Below are 19571 nucleotides of genomic sequence, written 5' to 3' on the forward strand. Positions count from 1 at the left end.
AGGCCTTGTGCAAACTCCTCTGTGCGTAAACACAGGGCTGTCTCAGCTGCACCCACCTCGGCCTGCAGCCTCCCTCATTCCCCAGACCTGCTGACAAAGGGATCAGGGAGGGAAAAGGCCAGCCACCCGGCCCAAGAAGAGGGCATCCTTAGTCTTCTGAAGGTGCTATAGAATTTGGGTTGGCAACCCGACAGGGGCCTACCCCTTCTCCCCTTCTTCTAGCCTTGCCTTGGAGGAAGACGCTGGAAGGCCAGCTTTCATGCAGCAGTTGCTGGTCAGAAGCCAGGCCCAGCTTGATAGAGTGGTCCAGGCTGGTGACATCCTTGTGATCAGGGCATCTCCCTGAGGAATGCCCACAGGGGCAGGCAGGAGCACCACAGGGGTGAGGGAGGGAAGAGGCTGTGAGGGCCCGGGGAAGGTGCAGCCAGCTCAGCCTCAGTGGGACTAATCAGTGCCTGGGGTGGGGCTGAGAGAGGTGGACTGCGATTCCTTTGGCAAGATGATTAAAATGCTCCCACTCCAAGGGATGAGGAAAGAATGCCCAGGATAGGGGCTCAAGGATCTCGTGCCCAGTGGACCACAGCACCCCCTGTAAGACAACTGCAGAAGGGGTGAAAACTACCCACCTAGCCCTTCTCTATGGCAGGCTAGACTGGCCTGAGGCCTCAGTCTCTGAATCTGAACACAGACCAGGGCCATCTTGCAGAAATCATAGGGCAAGCCCTTGTTTCCTGCTGATTGAATTGCAGACAGCTGACCGTGTTTCGCAGTGTTCCTCCCTCTACTGACCTACCTGAAGGTGATTCAGGACAAAGGGACTGCTTTCCCAGGGCTGCAAGACCCCACCCTGACACCTGACACCAGGCAGTGCTTGCAAGGAGCCAGGCAGGGGGAGCTGAGCAGCAGATACCACTGTTGGGGAATCATCCAGTGAATCGATGAGTTAGAAACTGTTAATTTCCAGTCCAGGCAGTCAGCTCAGGGCCTCTTCTTCCCTTGGCTGATGGTCCCTAGGCCAGGACTAGTGGGCCAGGTGCTAAAAGTACCCAAGGTCCTGACAGGACTCTGGCTCCCAGAAATTCTGAAACCCAAGCCACTCCACTTGTCCTGAAGCCCTTAGCCTGTGTCCTCAGGAAGGTGGCTGGAAGACCACTTGTTCATGATGAAGTTGCAGGTCAGAAGCCGGGTCCACTCTTAGTGAGGGAACACCCGTTGCCCTTCATTTCTCCCGTCTTCCTCTTCACCCCTCCTTTTCCCTATTCTGCAGTTACACTGCGGACCCCTGGTTCTGGGTAAAACAGCCCTGCTTCATCCCAAAACTGACTGCTATGTGGATCAGATGATTGAAGTTTAAGGGACAAAACAAATTATGTCCCGTTTTCAGACTGAAGGTAGTATAATTAGAATATTGGTGGGTAAGCAATTTGACCTTATTTTCCTGAGACATGTCCCTATACAAATAAGATTCACTGGGTCCCCACCTCACATCACCATGGTATGGGTAGGTAGAACGACCACATAATTTGCCAAATTGGGACAGAGGACAGTAAACACAGGCACTATTAAATACACTTCACGCCTGTAATCCTAGCACTTTGGGAGCTCGAGTTTGAGACCAACCTGGGCAACATAGGGAGACCCCGTCTCTAAAAAGTAAATACACCAGCTGGGTGGAGTGGCTCACACCTGTAATCCCAGCAGTTTGGGAGGCCCAAGTGGGCAGATCACGAGGTCAAGAGATGAAGACCATCCTGGCCAACATGGTGAAACCCCATCTCTACTAAAAACACAAAAATTAGCTGGGCGTGGTGGTGTTTGCCTGTAGTTCCTGCAACTCGGGAGGCTGAGGCAGGAGAATCGCTTGAACCTGAGAGGTGGGGATTGCAGTGAGCCGAGATCGCGCCACTGTACTCCAGTCCAGACAGAGCAAGACTCCATCTCAAAATAAATAAAATAAATACACCACTTCAACAAGCACAGACTGGCACTGTCCTGGGCCAACTGTCACTGAGGTCACCTCAATAGGGAGCGTCCTTATTATTGAATGCACACGTCCCAGCCCCAGATGAATCCGAAGTCAGTGCTTTTTGGACATTTCCCCAAACTTTTTGAAAGACATTATCATTTGAATGAAAACCATTGAGAAATGAGAAAATCTTAATTTCAAAAATTTTATTTTAGTCTCATCCATCAAGGGCATAGGATACCTCCATCAGCTCCAACTTCTGCTTTTCTCCTTTGCTTCTGCTCCTTTACCCTTACCCAGGGATATCCCATACAGGAAGCTGCCTACAACCAAAAGCTGTCTTTGCCTTCTGGGTTGAGTGCTCGAGCCAAGTGTGGAAATGCAAGTCGCTGCTTCGGCAGATTGCAAGCTGCCCAATATAATCTGAGAGCCTTCTATGCCAGCCTGCAGACTGGAGAAGGTTCACTAACTAGTGTCACCCACTTGGGTTGTCACAGGTAGTAAACAGAAGCTAACTTATCACCGTAGCCAGGTTTCTGTACTTGTTTCCAGACACGCCAGAGCATAGCACATTCCAACACCTGATCTTAATCTTTCTGAAGCACACTGTGAGGAATCATTAAGTGTGCTTGTTCCAGAGCTGATTATGAACTTTCTAGAAAAGCAGGTCATTATATTGCATTCTTTCATAGGAGCTCATTATCACGACCTGAAAGATACCTACTCTACCTTCCCTCCAAAATCTTACATTTGAAACTAACCCAAACTTTTGAGAAAGCAATTTTAATGGGGCATAACTTCAAGCAGTTGCTAGCTTCAAACGTGGAATGCTTTGATGACTGCTGGCTCTCATGCTGTCTAACATCCACGTACTACGCTTCAGTGGCCATCATTGCACAAGGAAACTGGCTTCATACTGAAGTTTAAGACTGAGTTCTACACCTGCGGGCTTCTACACTACGGAACGGGAGTGGGGGGAAAAGCTTATTAATATACTTTGTCTTAGCCCACACTGCAAATACAGCAGTATTATGGCATCTTAATCAAGCAGAGAGCTGTTCACATGCTTTCTACAGTATTTTTGTAAATAAAAGGTTCCTTTGTCCACCAAGCAACACACCTGAAATGATCTAAGCTCAAAACATTAGTATACAAGGACCTAGATAATGGGACATGTCAAAACTTAGTACATTCAATTTAGGTTTTGGACACTTAGTTGGATAAACAAGTTTATTTGTAAATTTAGTCAACATACATAATCGACCTAAAAACTTCAGTAAATTTTAAAACCACTTGGAAGGCCATCTCTATAAAAATGATTTTCCCAGGACAGTAACCAGATGTAACCTAACCCAACACCATCTTCATTGGCAGAGGTTCAGTGGGCTGGAGTTTTGTGCTCCTCCCCCACACCAAGTTTTTAATACAAATGCCACAAGAAAAAGAACTTCGGTACTGTTTCCTCTTAGCAAAGGAGAAAAACTCAACCTACTTATGAGACCAACCACACAACACAATGAAAAGCTGCACTAACTAGTTCAGAGTATTAGTTAAGATGATGCTGGTGTGAATAACTCGTTTTTTCTAGAGCCCTTATAAATAAAATCCCCCAGTTAGTGTTTGCATTATCAGCTAGAGGGTTAACATGTGGTAGAATGAGGACTTATGCAAGGTCTAAATGCGCATAGCATTTTACTACTATGAGAACAAGTGCAGTCAGAAGAAAACCAACTGGACTCTAAATTACACACACCTTAATGACAAGACTCCCCACCACTTGTGAATGTAAAACATTTAATTTAAAAATGTTGACACTACAATATATAAAATAGCTATTATAAATGCACATAGTGTATTCTATAGCTGCCAGGTTTACTTTTTTTTTTTTTTTTTTTTAAAGGAAACTGTAAGTTACACTGTGGTTAAGACTTGTATCTTCACCCTTGAAAAAGCCCACATTCTATCACAGTGATGTATGGTCAGACTTAACAGCCCCAATTGTTAAACACTTGGATCAAGTCATAACCAGTTTTATTGCAAAAGGACCCTGTACACATTTATCAACTCTAGTACCTTAATAGCTACCCAACAAGTCATTAACATACAGAAACATGCATCATGAGAAGCAAGAAATATCACCCATCCCTTCTGCATATTAGCAACTTGTCACTCCTGAGCAACAGTGCTCACATCACTGAGGTCTGTGAACAGTCACTTTTCGCATTCATCCTGAGTGAAAGATGGAATGACTTAAGTACAAATGCAACATATTATAAACAATTTCTTACAAAAAAAGTCACAAATTAAACCAAAGTATTTTACAGAATTTACTACAAAACGCCATAAAAACTGCCTTCACTTAAGCTCTCTCCCCCCGTATCCGGCGAGCCAACTGGATGTCTTTGGGCATGATGGTGACTCTCTTAGCGTGGATGGCACACAGATTGGTATCTTCGAACAGACCCACCAGGTACGCTTCGCTAGCCTCCTGTTGAGGACAAGAGCCACACTATTAATCCCTCTCGGGGAGCGGAAACCGCCCAGCCCTCTCCCAGCTCCAGGCCTTTGTCTTACCTGCAGCGCACCGATGGCTGCGCTCTGAAACCTCAGGTCGGTTTTGAAATCCTGCGCGATCTCCCTCACCAACCTCTGGAAGGGCAGTTTCCGGATGAGCAGCTCGGTGGACTTCTGATAACGACGAATCTCTCGAAGCGCCACGGTCCCGGGCCTACAGCGAGCAGGGGAGCGGTGAGCGGACGCTGCCGCACAAAGCCGGCCACCGCCGGGCCATTGTTCCCCCGCCCGACCTACCTGTAGCGATGAGGCTTCTTCACCCCGCCGGTAGAGGGAGCGCTTTTCCTGGCGGCTTTCGTGGCCAGCTGTTTGCGGGGGGCTTTCCCACCGGTGGATTTACGAGCAGTCTGCTTGGTTCGGGCCATTTTCTCTCACCTAAGAAAGACGCCCCGAAGATAAGGCCGCCGCACTCACCCGGGCCGCCCCCCGGGGCTGCGGGAAGAGGAACAGACCCTGGCCCCTCCACCAGGCCTCCCGCCTTCCCCGCGCCCCACCTCGCGGCAGCAGATGGCCGAGGGCCGCCAACCTCCTCCCCCTCCCCTAATGACTCAGGCTGCAAGGAGCGGCAGCCTCCCCCGGGAGGGGGAGCGCGGGGAGGAGTCACTTCCCTCCCTTGACGGGCGGAGGCCCGACTGCCCGGAACCCGGCGTCGGGACCTCTGAATCACCGCCGGGAAAAGGCGGGGACGCAGTTCCGGAACAAAGCCCCAAGGGGAAACCTCCCGGCCCCATACCCGACCCGACGCCAGCGGCGCGAGCAGCCCCCGCCGCTCAGCTCCCAACGGCCGCGGCCCGCGGCGCCAACGGTTGGCAGAACCTGAAGCCGCGGGTAAACCCACGAACGCCTACCCAACGCCGAAGTTTTAGGCCACTTCTCCGACCGCCGCGCCGCTTCCGCTGCCCGAGAAAGAGCCGCAGTCGACGAGCGAAAAACCAACACAGTCCAACGAACGACCAAACCGCTCTGCGCTCCAAGCCCCCTCGACGCCTCCGTTTTTATAAGCACGCTTCACGCTGCGTCTCTGCGTCATAGAACCCTTATTTGCATACACCAACGACTTTTTCTATTGGTGGGCGCTTTCGCCGACGCGCTGACATCCCCCGACACAAAGGCCGTGCTTCGGCACTGTTCCATGATTGGCGCATATCTAGGCCGCTGATTGGCTGTTAAAGTGGCCTAATGATTGGATGGATGCAAAGAGGAATGGACGAATCAGAGTTTAGCACTAAGCGGCCCTTCTGATTGGATAAAATGGAGCTATGTTTGGATCCTTCCCTTGGTTCCAAAGCTCTGCAATAGAAAGTCAATGCAAATGAATTGCATTGGTCTCTATCAGGATGAGCAGGAGTCTAAACTTACAGGCATCAAGCGAATGCTATGCACGCAGAGAGGCTACTTTAACAAAATTTTTGTAAACATTTTCCGATGTAAAATAAAATGTGTTCCCTGGATTATTTACCTTTCATAATATTTTGATAGTTAAGTGCGTAGTGTGAGAATTAGAATTCAGTAAATCACGTTATATTATCAAGCGTTTCATATATCATGCACATACATTTTTAACCAAAAGCAGGTCCCTTGGTGGGGTGGGAAGGGGTAAATAATAGATACAAATAAACATGTTAATAAATTATTTTAGAAGAACTGTTTTGTTTTTTTTTTTTTGAGACGGAGTCTCGCTCTGTTGCCCAGGCTGGAGTGCAGTGGCGCGATCTCAGCTCACTGCAAGCTCTGCCTCCCGGGTTCATGCCATTCTCTTGCCTCAGCCTCCCAAGTAGCTGGGACTACAGGCGCCTGCCACCACGCCCGGCTAATTTTTTGTATTTTTAGTAGAGACGGGATTTCACTGTGTTAGCCAAGATGGTCTCGATCTCCTAACCTCATGATCCGCCTGCCTCGGCCTATGTTTTTAAGGTGTCACAAAATATTTTTTGATTTCCATATGCTTAATAGCATATCCTGGTAGGTATTACTTCTGAAGAAACATGACAAATGTGTAAATATGCTAATCCCTACCTTTGCCTAAGTAAATGTCTTGGGTAGATTGTAATAGTCAGTTCTTCAGTTGCCTCAAGTATATAAAATACCATAGCAGGCTTAAGGTTAAGACTAGCCAAGCAAAGCCCAGAAAATTGAAATAGAGCCTTGGGCATTCTACTCTATAGTTCTGATGCTGGTTCAACAAATATTCTAAACTATTAAAAGAAAAAGTAGCAGATACAGGTACACATAGGTTTCAACTAAAATAATGTTTTTGGGTGTGTGTGACGGAGTCTGACTGTCGCCCAGGCTGGAGTGCAGTGGCACGATCTCGGCTCACTGCAAGCTCCGCCTCCTGGGTTCACACCATTCTCCTACCTCAGCCTCCGAGTAGCTGGGACTACAGGCACCTGCCACCATGCCCAGCTAATTTTTTTGTATTTTTAGTAGAGACGGGGTTTCACCGTGTTAGCCAAGATGGTCTCGATCTCCTGACCTCGTGATCCACCTGCCTCAGCCTCCCAAAGTGCTGGGATTACAGGCATGGGCCACCGCGCCTGGCCGATAATATTTTTTTTTTTTGAAGTAGGGTCTTGCCCAGTCACCCGTGCTAGAGTGCAGTGGTGCGGTGACCACGGCTCACTGCAGTTTTGACCTCCTGGACTCAAGCAATCCTTCTGCCCCAGCCTCCCAAAGTGCTAGGATTACAGGCATGAGCCACCATGCCTGGGCTTCAGAGAAGTACAGTACATAAGTACAAATACCTCAATATTGACTTGTCACACCAGTGGTCAAGTATCAAACAACGAGAAAAAAATGCACAATTTGAAAAACTAGCTCAGCTTCATCTCAATCTCTGGTACCAAATTCCTGTCATTATTTCAGCCTTCTTAATTTTTTTTTTTTTTTGAGACGGACTCTTGCTCTGCTGCCAGGCTGGAGTGCACTGGCGCAATCTCAGCTCAATGCCACCTCCGCCTCCTGGGTTCAAGCGATTCCCCTGCCTCAGCCTCCCAAGTAGCTGGGATTATAGGCATGCGCCACCATGCCCAGCTAATTTTTTGTATTTTAGTAGAGACAGGGTTTCCCATGTTGGCCAAGATGGTCTCGATCTCCGGACCTCGTGGTCCGCCCGCCTCGCCTCCCAAAGTGCTGGGATGACAGGCGTGAGCCACCGCGCTCAGCCAGCCTTCTTAATCTTAACATGCACATTATGTATTTAATCATCATATACCTAAATTTACTGTGATAACCAACTTTAATTTCTGCCTTTGACTCAAAATTTGAGGCAGGGAAAAATTACATGATTTTATTCATGCCATGCTGAGAAGAGAAACCTAGGTGGATTCTCATGCTTTGTTCTCAAACCTGTGTCAAGCTAAGAAACGGGACTGTTTAGACACACATATGAGGCTGTCAAATTCTCTGGGATGCAAACAGAAAAATAACTTGTCATCTTTTTTTTTTTTTTTTTGACTTTGGCCTAGAAGAGGAATAGGCTTTCTAAATTGGTCCCCCTCTTTGTGTTCCACGATTTTTTTTTTTTTGAGATGGAGTCTTGCTCTGTCGCCTAGGCTGGAGTGCAGTGGCGCGATCTCGGCTCACTGCAAGCTCCGCCTCCCGGGTTCACACCATTCTCCTGCCTCAGCCTCCTGAGTAGCTGGGACTACGGGCGCCCACCACCAAGCCTGGCTAATTTTTTTGTATTTTTAGTAGAGACAGGGTTTCACCGTGTTAGCCAAGATGGTCTTGATCTCCTGACCTCGTGATCCGCCCGCCTCGGCCTCCCAAAGTGCTGGGATTACAGGCTTGAGCCACTGCTCCCAGCTGTGTTTCACGATTTTTCTAGGTTATACAGAATCCTGTCATTTCCATGCCTCTGTGTGGATGGACAGTCATTTTCTTTCCAGCTTTGCTAATTATTAGAAACTAAAGCCACCCGGAGAAAAAAGGTATGGATATACATTTATCCATTTAAGTATGATTCGTGGAAACAGGAGGCCGGGCGCGGTGGCTCACGCCTGTAATCCCAGCTCTTGGGAGGCTGAGGAGGGTGGATTGTGAGGTCAGGAGTTCGAGACCAGCCTGACCAACATGGTGAAACCCCATCTCTACTAAAACTACAAAAATTAGCTGGGGGTGGTGGCACACACCTGTAATCCCAGCTACTCAGGAGGCTGAGGCAGGAGAATTGGTTGAACCTGGGAGGCGGAGGTTGCAGTGAGCCGAAATCGCACCACTGCACTCCAGCCTGGGCAACAGAGCAAGATTCCGTCTCAAAAAAAAAAAAAAAAAAAAAGGCTGTCTCTCTTACTTGGTAGTCACGCAGGTATGTTTCACTTTTTCCAGATTGGTACAATGGAGGAAAAGCAACACAGGAAATGAGGAAGAATAAAAAATGTCTATACAATGAAAAAAATAGCAGAAGAAAACAAAACAAACAAAACCCAACAGTGAATGTGATGTAGCCTTGTAGGCTACTGTCCTAGTTCCTCTTGTTACCAACTTGCTGAGTAACTTTGTGCAAGTTACTTAGCTTCTCTGGGTTTCGGTTTCCTCTTTTGTAAATTAAGCAGTTTGGATGATATCATCTCCCAATTCTACCAGCACACACTTATTCTGAAGCTCACGATATACATCTATTATTTAAAATCTAGTGCTGTGAACTCTATTTCTTCAGTCAGATCACACTTGAGTATTGTGAGGCTAACATAAACCAATTAACTTGCGTTTAATCATAGGATTAAAGCAATATACTGCAACTTTTATTTATCCTTTTGTAATTTTTCATTTTCAAACGCCCCTAGTGGCTAAACGATTTAGCCTGTTTAGGAAATGCCAGTTTCTCAACTCTGTAATGTGGCTTCTGATGTGAGAGAACTTGGAGCTAAATAAAATTAGTATATGTCACTCAAACATTAACGATTTTCCATTAGCCCCACCACCCTTCACCCCAAGGTTATTTGGAATGTGTTTCTTTAATGAGATAATCATTTGTTAATGTAATCCCATCTAAGAAAATATAAATCAAAACCAGTGGATTTGAAATAGATTCAATATGAAAAACCAAATTAAATGACAACTGTTAAAATATCTACGGAGAACATTCTAAAACTCACAGAAACAAATGCCTAGGTCTGGGGCATCTGGCTTATTTTATAAAGTGAAGAACTTTGCTTGACTGTTGGGAAGCAGAGAGGGGAAAGATAATGTCCCAAGTAAAAAGGCTGACGTCCAGAGAAGAAAACTAGAGTGGGTAAATACGGGCACGCCCTACTCAAACCCAGGCCTTTCCTCTGGACCCTGTGATGCTTCTCAACACTGGCAACTTGTCAGTGTACCTCAGAGACTATTCTAGGCGGAGATTAAATTCGTCCTTGGCCCTTAATGTACTGGAAACAAGTTGGTCAGGCCACGTGTCAGGCTGAGAAAGCACACAAGTCGTGGAGTTCCAGGTGTCGAGGTTGGCAAAGGTAAATGAGGCGCCTTGGCAAACGCGCGGGAACTGTAGCGTGCGGTGTACCTCCTCCTTAGCAAAGCTTTCTCAATGCCTCTTAGGTTAGACCCGCCGCAGGGATGAAGGGGTTGCTGGCGGATTGCAGGTGCCTGCAGCACAGGGCCCAGAACTAAGAACGGACAACACAGATTCTTAAGCCCTGCTTGGAGGCACTGCTGTGAGCTGGCATTAGAACCGAACCTAGCTGTACTAAGTATAAAGGCAAAGTAGTTATGACACTGTTGGCAGTGAAATTATACTTGGAACTCTTTCGCAGAAATCGCTAGGGACTCCCTAGCTCTGGGCCCCTTCTCCTCCAGGCTCTCCAGTTTCATGGAAAGGCTTCCCTATGAAACTGAAAACGCGCTGGTAAGACGGAGAAATGCGACCGGACTGCAATTCCCAGAAGCCGTCGCAGGCCCTCAGCATCCGGGACACTAGCAGCAAGGATCCCTGGGTATTGTGGTCCTGTGCTTTGCCAGCAACCCTCTGCCGACGGTAAAATTCCAGACGGACATAGAACCACAACTCCCAGCAACCCCTGCTGCCGTGTGGGGGGTCTTCACGTTCTCGTGGCGCGGCGCAAGCGCACTGGGTCCTCGGCGCGGACCGCGCAGACTGAATAATAAAAGGGGAGCGGCGAAGAGGCAGGAAGACAAGACCATGTCGAAGGGCCCCGGGCCCGGCGGCTCCGCAGCTTCCTCGGCGCCCCCGGCCGCTACCGCTCAGGTGCTGCAGGCACAGCCCGAGAAACCGCAGCACTACACGTACGTAGAGCCCCCCCCCCCGCCGCGCGCGCACGCCTGACGTCAGCGGCCAGCGTGAGTCACGCGCGCAGGGAGAGCGCGAGGCGGCCTCTTCCTCCCCCCCTTCCTCCTCCGGCCCGGCCCAGACCGGTTCCAACCTGCTGGGGCCGGTCCCAACTGCCTCCAACTGCCACCAACCTCTGGTCGGGCTGTGGGGCGGGAAACTCGGTCCCGGCCGCCGAGTGGGGAAGGCGGGAGCTCGGGATGCAGAGTGCACTCTCCCTAGGCCAGGCCTTCGAGGCCTAACTGTTCCTCAGACCATAAAACCACAGTAGTAGGCTCCTTTGGGGCAGTGAGAAGTCCCAGACACAACCAAGACGAGTTCCCTGGGGTCCAGCCCCAGAACCCACCTATGAATGATGATTAGCGTGAAGTCCTGTCAGGAGATTCCATGCAGTTTGCACAGGAAGCCTTTTGTGTCCCTAAGGCTCGTAGGTTGTCCACGAGGGCCACCCTTGCTTGAATTCACAGTCGACGTAGATAAACATGCAAAGATGGAAACGTGTCCGTGCGTGCCTATGACCGTTTCCCTCGCGGGCTGTGCGGAGCCTGAATCTGGGAGCCCGATGGTGATGGGTTCCAAGTATGTCTGCAGGCTCAGCAGAAATATGGCATTAGAGGGAGCCCCAAATACTGACACTACCGGAGTCCAGCAAGATGGGAAAACCTCTTCCTGGAAGTCTTGCATCTGTGTGCTTTTAGGTCGCTGTCTTCATTTCCTTCAAGCCACATTAAGCATTCCCTAGAGTTAGGTGATGTGGGAGAAAGACGAATAAGGGGGCGGTTTCTCCTGTTAAGGAAAATGTTGCTTTCCATTTTCCCTGATGCTCTGTGAATGCCTCTCATCCCCATGGGCTCCTGAGTGATGTGCATGTTTGAAAGGATCCCCAGCTGCTAGAGGTTTTGGAACCTGGGGGGTTGAACAGCTCTTAAGTTGTTCAGTGAACGAAGAACAGAATCATCTGTTGGAGTAGAAAGAACTCAAACCAGTCAGGAGGAACTCTTGTTATAGAAGACTTTGGGAAACTGTTCTGGGGTTGGGGAACATTGGTTATAGGAAGTGTATGGTTTCTTTGTGGGATTCTCTGTTGTTGGCTGAAATCATTTAAGCTTCTTGACTACAGTCTGACTCACGTTAACCATTCCTTTTCTGATATGGACATTGCTTTCCTGGTCCTTACTGGAGATCTTTCGCAGTCTTTCCATTGATTTTGGTGAGATGTTCTTAGCTCAAAGACTACTGATCAGTTGAATGGTGTAGTCTTGATTTTCGAATCTGGAAACTTCACATAATTGGAACTTCTTTATAATCTCTGGTTGCTCAGATCACTGTATTTAGCAAAATAAAACACATTTTGAGTCATGAGAGTCTTGGTTTCAGCAACTTATGTTTCTGTGTTGTGTTGTCATTGAGCATACTATGGAATCTGTATTAGAAAGGCTTTCTTATTTTGGAATTGACAGGTGAAACAAGTGAACAGCTGATTAAATGTCAGTATCTGAGTCTTTGTTCTCTTGATGCTCGTTTGTTTAAAACCTATCTTTCCGGCCGGGCGTGGTAGCTCTCACGCCTGTAATCACAGCATTTTGGGAGGCCGAGGCGGATCGCGTGAGGTCAAGAGTTCGAGACCAGCCTGCCCAATATGGCAAAATCCCGTCTCTACTAAAAATACAAAAAATTAGCTGGGTGTGCTGGCGGGCGCCTGTAATCCCAGCTACTCAGGAGGCTGAGGCAGGAGAATCGCTTGAACCTGGGAGGCGGAGGTGGCAGTGAGCCCAGATCGTACCACTGCACTCTAGCCTGAGCGACAAGAGCAAAACTCCGTCTCAAAAAACAGAAACAAAAACAAAAAAAACCCTGCCTTTCCATTCCTTGTGGGTAAGTATAGAGTAATGGGACCTGGCTTTTGAGGTGTCTTAGGAAATCAACAGGAGTAGGTGAAATAGCCAAGCTTGATGGGAGGTTGTAGGTGTTCTTATCTCTTTGTCTTCGTATGTATGTGTGTTTTTATATTTGTATTTCCAAAAATCAGAGATAGAAATCAGCGGTCTTTCTTGCTAGACTTACCAGCATTCAGAAGCTGTGATGACATGGAAAACTTCATCCCCTAGTCCTCCTAGGGCTGAGGTGCAGGGAGCATGAGGACACATATGATGGAACCAGCACACTTGCTGGCTCTGATTTTTCTTTTTCTTTTTTTTAAGATAGGGTCTCTGTCATCCAGGCTATAGTGCAGTGTCACGAACTCAGCTCACTGTAGCCTCGACCTCCCTGGCTCAAGTGATCCTCCCACCTCAGCCTCCTGAGTAGCTGGGACTACAGGCACACCTGGATACATTTTTTTGGTATTTTTTGTAGAGACGTGATTTTGCCATGTTGCCCAGGCTGGTCTCGAACTCCTGTGATCAAGCAGGCGCAAGCAATCTACTGTTGGGCCTTGGCCTCCCAAAGTGCTGGGAGGCCACCACACCCCGCTTTTTTTTCTCAAAAGAGACATGGGCAGGGTGCGGTTGCTCATGCCTGTAATCCCAGCACTTTGGGAGCCTGAGGTGGGTGGATCACTTGAGGTCAGGAGTTCGAGACCAACCTGGCCAACATGGAAACCCCGTCTACTAAAAAATACAAAAAATTAGTCAGGCCTAGTGGCACACATCTGTAGTCCCAGCTACTCGGGAGGCTGAGGCAGGAGAATCGTTTGAACTCAGGAGGCGGAGGTTGCAGTGAGTGGAGATCGTGCCACTGCACTCCAACCTGGGTGACAGAGTGAGACTTGGTCCAGAAAAAAAAAAAAGAGAGACGTGATCTCTCTATGTTAACCAGGTGGACTTGAATTCCTGGGCTCAAGCAGTCCTGCTTTAGCCTCCTGAGTAGCTGGGACTACGGGCACATACCACCATACCTGCTTCCCCCCACCCCCATAAGGTAAATTCATTTATTGCCCTTGGGAGTTAGGGGGCGGGAGCATTTTGATTTTGATTTTAAATGAAAATTTGAGCTGCTTGGGAGGTAAACAGTGGGTACACATAGATGTACAGAGTGGAATAATAATTGATCATTGATAATAACTGATCCCATTTTGAATACAGAGATAGACCCCTTTTGAATATTTGTATGTTTTTGCCTGTCAATTTTTTCTTTTTTTTTTTGGAGACGAAGTCTCACTCTGTTGCCCAAGCTGGAGTGCAGTGGCGTGATCTCAGCTTACTGCAACCTCCACCTCCCGGGTTTAAGCAATTCTCCTGTTTCAGCTTCCTAAGTAGCTGGGACTACAGGCACACGCCACCATGGCTGGCTAATTTTTGTATTTTTAGTAGAGACAGGGTTTCACTATGTTGGCCAGGCTGGTCTCGACTCCTAACCTTGTGATCCACCCACCTTGGCCTCCCAAACTGCTGGGATTACAGGCGTGAGCCACTGTTCCCATCTGCCTGTCAAATTTTTTACCTTTTTAAACGTTTATTTATTTATTTATTTGTATTTTTAGTGGAGATGGGGTTTCACCATGTTGTTCAGGCTGGTCTTGAACTCCTGACCTCGTGATCTGCCCGCCTCGGCCTCCCAAAGTGCTGGGATTACAGGTGTGAGCCACCGCGCCCAGCCACTTTTATTTTTATTTTTAATTTTTTTATTTTTAATTTTTTTTTGTCACCCAGGTTGACTGGACAGAGCAAGAGACAGGATCTTGCTCTGTCACCCAGGCTGGTGTACAGTGGCATGGGAAGGCGTGAGCCTGAGAAGGTGTGAGCCACCTCAACTGGCCTTTCTTACACATTAATTAATTTTGTATAGTTTTATACCTGATGTTATTTGAAATTAGGTAACATGCTGTAGTCTTTGCAATAATCCAGAGACACTTGTGTGATAATTGAGTCTCACTCACCATAACGGTAATCTTGGCAAACACAGTTGAATACACCAAAAGCAAAAAATTATGTTCCCATTGGTTTCCGTTTCTTGCCCTTCATTCTTGCGCTGAAATTAAAGTTCTTAGAGTTTGAGCCCTCCTTTTCCTAAACCAAGAGGATTATTCATAACGTAGTTTGAAGGATAATTTTGTTGATTTTTTTTTCTAAACTCTTGAATAATCTTGCTTTAAGGGAAACTTTGGAATAATCCTTTCAGCAAATTGGTGTAGCAGGCACTTGTGCTAGACTTAGGAATCCAGTCCTTTTAGAAAACAGTTATGTCAGAAGTTCCTTTATTATACAGCTCCAAGTATTTGCTTAGCACTTAGTAAAATGATAATGTATATGTATTGTTATTCTTCCAATACAAGAACCACATGACCTCTTTTTTTTTTTTTTCCCTGAGACCGAGTCTCGCTCTGTTGCCCTTGGCTGGAGTGCAGTGGCGCGATCTCGGCTCACTGCAAGCTCCGCCTCCTGGGTTCACGCCATTCTCCTGCCTCAGCCTCCCGAGTAGCTGGGAGTACAGGCGCCTGCTGCCACGCCCGGCTAATTCTTTGTATTTTTAGTAGAGACGGGGGTTTCACTGTGTTGGCCAGGATGGTCTCGATCTCCTGACCTCGTGATCTGCCCGCCTCAGCCTCCCAAAGAGCTGGGATTACAGGCATGAACCACCGCGCCCGGCCTGTGACCTCCTTTTACTAGACAGTTTGTCTTCTAATTTGACAAATAATGAATTTAATTCAGCTTTATTTATAATAATATACTGTCATATATTGGAAGAGTTTTATAAAAACGTTTAAGAATGAGGTGAACTTCTGTAGCAATCACATCTCAAAATGTATCTACAAGTTTAACTACCTTTTGGCTTTTTGCTATATTAACAGTTATACTATTGAAAGTGTATAGCTGAGCAGGGCGTAGTAGCTCACATCTGTAATCCCAGCACTTTGGGAGGCTGAGGTGGGTGGATCATTAGGTCAGGAGTTCGAGACCAGCCTGGCCAACGTGGTAAAACCCCGTCTCTACTAAAAATACAAAAAAATAGCTGGGCGTGGTGGTGGGCGCCTGTAATCCCAGCTACTGAGGAGGCTGAGGCAGGAGAATCATTTGAACTTGGGAGGCGGAGGTTGCAGTGAGCCGAGATTGCGCCATTGCACTCCAGCCTGGGTGACAAGACTAGACTCCGTCTCAAACAAAAACAAAAAAATAAAATACAAAAATTAGCTGGGTGTGGTGGCGCGCACTGAGGCAGGAGAATTGCTTGAACCCGGGAGGCGGGGGTTGCAGTGAGCCGAGATCTCGCCACTGCCCTCCAGCCTGGGCAACAGAGCCAGACTCCATCTCAAGGAAAAAAAAAAGTTTATTCTTGAAAGGTCACAGAAAAACTACCATGTGAAATATCCAGCTGGGTATGGTAGCAATAGTCCCAACTCGTTGGGAAGCTGAGGCAGGAGGATCACTTGAGCCCAGGAGTTCCAGACCAGCATGGGCAACATAGCAAGACCTCCTCTCTACTAAAAATTAAAAAAACGAGCCTGGTGTGGTGGTGTGCACCTGTGGTCCTGGATACTCAGGAGGCTGAGGTGGGAGGATCCCTGAGCCCGAGAGATTGAGGCTACAGTGAGCCAAGATTGTGTTACTGTACTCCAGCCTGGGTGACAGAGCAAGACCCTATCTGAAAAATAAATAAATAATTGGCTGGGCGTGGTGGCTCACGCCTGTAATCTTGACACTTTGGGAGGCCGAGGCGAGCGGATCACTTGAGGTCAGGAGTTCGGGACCAGCCTGGCCATCATGGCAAGACTCCATCTCTACTAAAAATACAAATATTAGCCAGGCGTGGTGGTGCATGCCTGTAATCCCAGCTACTCGGGAGGCTGAGCCAGGAGAATCGCTTGAACCCAGGAGGCGGAGGTTGCGGAGGTTGCAGTGAGCCAAGATCACGCTACTACACTCCAGCCTGGGCAACAGAGCGAGACTCTGGCTTGAAAAAAAATAAAAATAAAAATAAATAAATAAATATTAAACTCTCTGAGTTTCTGACCTTATTGTTTTGACCCCATGCGAGGAAGTATACCTCAAAGACCAATCATGTCTTCATGCCTTCAACTACAGTGACTGCAGTCGGTTCTCAGACTTCTTAATGCCCTCATGTTAAAGGAAAATGAAATTCTAGTTTAGTGAAGGTTTGCAGGAGTTTTCTGGCCACTTGGTGATTTCTTATAGGTCGACAGAGAATAAATACTTTATAGCTTCATCTATCTAGGCATCATTTAAATTTAGGACTGGTTTCCTGGGCATCGAAGTAAACAAAGATAATGTGGCAATACTTCCATAGATAACTCTTTTCAGGCAGTTTTGTCAGTTTATGTTTTATATAAATGTCATTAACTTCACTTGATTGCATCTGATTGTATTTTGGAAAATCCTGAACATGAACATGTATTTAAGTCATTATTGCAAATTACAATAAAATGGTGCATGCATTAGTAGAGTACTACTTGTTGCACAACAGAAGTCATTGGAAGCGTTACTAAGCAACCTCAGCGAGAACAAGCTACATTACCAAGAAACATTTCTGGATCTTGTTTACTTGTTTATCAAGGAGAACTAATTTCTTGCAGGACAGAAATTAGGAGCTCATTGTGGCCTTCATTTAATCCCACAAAGTCCCCGTTAACAAGTGTTAAGTGCCCTTGCTAAGGGTAGATTCTTAAGCTTAACACCTAGTTGATATTTGCTATTATCTAAATTATTAAAGTCAAGATTTGCTTAATGGTTAAGTTTTTTTGTTTTAATCCAGCTATGTTAAATACTAAAGAAGGCTTCCCCACAACCCATATGCATCTGCTTTGACTGGTGGTTTCTATCATCCTACAAAGACTGTGACTTATTGGTGAGGGCAGCTGGACAACTCTGAGAGCAACTTAGAGAAATCCATCTTGGGCACACTCTATAAAGGAGCTCCTTCTCTGCAAATAGCACCCCAGATAAGTGCACAAAAGCAAGATACCCTCGTGGACCTACACGTCCTCCCGCTTTTCAACACCCTGATGCCTGAAGGTGAGGTCTCTTTCCTGTGTGTCTTAGAAGCCATGAGCACGCTTAGGTAACTAGAGCCCTGCCACAGCCTGAGCAGCACAGCACACATCTGCAGGCTTTCCTGCCAGACCTTTACCTAAAGGTAATTTTTCTCATTAGGAGAGACTCCAGGTCGAGAGTGATGACAGTAAGGTTGCATTTAAAGCTGCATTACATTAAATAGTGGACTGGTCTAGTGATTATTTTCCCACACTGGGCAATATTTGCTTAATGATTAAGTTTTTTTGTTTTTGTTTTTGTTTTTTTTAATCCAGCTATGGTTGATACTAAAGGAGGTTTTCCCACTATCCGTATGCATCTTCTCTGTTTTGAGATTGCAACTATGGACAGTTATGGCTAATCCTAGTAGCTTGTCTTCCCTTCTTTTAACATCTTGGATGAATTTGGGTCACACTAATTGTTATGTGAAGATGGATGTTGAATGTAAGTTTCTCTGCCATTCTTAGCCAATATATAAAAATTACATTAGCCTAATTGCTAACAATGCCAAGAATTTAGGTTTAGTATCCCTCTGGACAATGTAGCTTCTTGTTTTCTTACCATATAGATACTCTATATATTCACCCCAGCCAGTCATTTTAAAATACCTGCATAGGCAACAGAGGTATCTGTGGAGAAAGTGCATGGGATAATAGGTACAGGGTGATTTTGGGAGTGATGGAAATGTTCTGGAATTAGATATGGTGAAGGTTACATAACATGGGTGAATACACTAAAAACCACTGAAATGTACAAGTGGTGAGTTTGTGTGCTCTCTGAATTATATCTCAAATTGTTAAAAAGTTAATTAAAAAATCAGTGTATATGAGTCCCTCCTACCATAGAGAGGGCTTCAAGCGCATGGCCTATTGCCAAGGCTCAGCAGCAGTGGTTCAGTGTGGGAAAGCCTGTGGTTTGCACAAAGCTCCTTGGTGCCCTTTTCCCAGCTTTCTCAGTGGCTTAGGCCCTGTGTATCTATTCTAGTTGAATGCCGCCATGTTGTAAGTCTGTGGAGATGTTTTGAGATAAGAAATATGCATTCAGAAAACAAGTTTGAGACTCTTAGGTGCTGGTAATTATACTTTACCTTGTCTCCAACTTGATAGCCATTCCAGGGAACAAGCAGATTTTTACCAATGCCTTCATAAGATGAATCATGTCTACTTCCTGGGGTGGGTGGGAGGTGGAAGAGAAGTTTGCTGTCTTGCTAAAATGTAATAGAGTCCATTCTTCAGGTATCGTGAGTGTTTTAAGGTTTACATGGGCATTTCTTTAAGGACAGGCCATGTGTTTTGGGAATTAAAATGATATCAGTGGCTATACTATATTAGTTCAAGTAATCACAACAAACTTTTTATTATTTCTCTATAAAATCCCTCAACTTTCACCCCTTTTTTCTTTGCCAGTGTGTAGAATTTGACAGCAGTATCAAGAGCTGAGGAAAAAGAGAAGATGGAAAGGAGTCTAGCAACTTAAAAATCTCACAGCATTCTCTGTGAGGTGATCTTTTTTCCCGTTGGTGGCTCAATTTCTTTAGGACATAAAGAAGATACTGAGGCCTGTGACAGCCTGTGACAGTATCATCAAGTCGTATCTGAACTTATTGAACTGTTTCCTCCCCTTCCTTATTCTTTATTCACAGTTTGCTTTTCATGTGCATAAGTTGACTCATTTGTTTCCTATTAGCATTTGAAACACCATATAGCCACCATAAGTCCTGACAAAATGACTTTTAATAAGGAGGGGGAAGGTCCATGTC

The 19571-nt window shown here is 46.5% G+C and overlaps 2 protein-coding genes across 7 annotated transcripts in view; one reads left to right on the forward strand and one right to left on the reverse strand.

Moving 5' to 3' along the window:
• Positions 1–2157: 2157 nt before the first annotated feature.
• Positions 2158–5510, reverse strand: H3F3B (H3 histone, family 3B (H3.3B)). 2 transcript variants are annotated; one of them, NM_001133832.1, is given in 4 exon segments: positions 2158–4454; positions 4541–4694; positions 4778–4915; positions 5389–5510. In NM_001133832.1, coding segments are annotated over 3 exon segments (411 nt in total). In that variant the 5' UTR covers positions 4906–4915; positions 5389–5510; the 3' UTR covers positions 2158–4325.
• Positions 5511–10610: 5100 nt separating this feature from the next.
• The window catches only part of UNK (unk zinc finger), a 40990-nt gene continuing 32029 nt past the window's right edge, over positions 10611–19571 (forward strand). For 3 of the 5 annotated variants that reach the window (XM_063718949.1, XM_063718950.1, XM_054537356.2), the window contains exon 1: positions 10613–10783. In XM_063718949.1, coding sequence (XP_063575019.1) covers positions 10680–10783 — 104 coding nt within the window. In that variant the 5' untranslated portion in view covers positions 10613–10679. Of the gene's footprint in view, positions 10784–17534; positions 17795–18087; positions 18257–19571 lie in introns of all 5 variants that reach the window. The other 2 variants (XM_054537354.2, XM_009252046.4) reach the window with 2 other exon arrangements.

The sequence above is a fragment of the Pongo abelii genome, chromosome 19 (assembly GCF_028885655.2).
Source record: "Pongo abelii isolate AG06213 chromosome 19, NHGRI_mPonAbe1-v2.0_pri, whole genome shotgun sequence".
Classification (NCBI taxonomy): Eukaryota; Metazoa; Chordata; class Mammalia; order Primates; family Hominidae; genus Pongo; species Pongo abelii.

Bases quoted from the DNA above. Each gene is read 5' to 3' on its own strand.
- H3F3B (XM_054535263.2), bottom strand. From the start codon at position 4,905: ATGGCCCGAACCAAGCAGACTGCTCGTAAATCCACCGGTGGGAAAGCC. The intron at 4,695-4,777 runs GTAGGTCGGGCG...TGCTCGCTGTAG, and splicing joins AAGAAGCCTCATCGCTACAG to GCCCGGGACCGTGGCGCTTC. The intron at 4,455-4,540 runs GTAAGACAAAGG...TGTCCTCAACAG, and splicing joins CAGCCATCGGTGCGCTGCAG to GAGGCTAGCGAAGCGTACCT.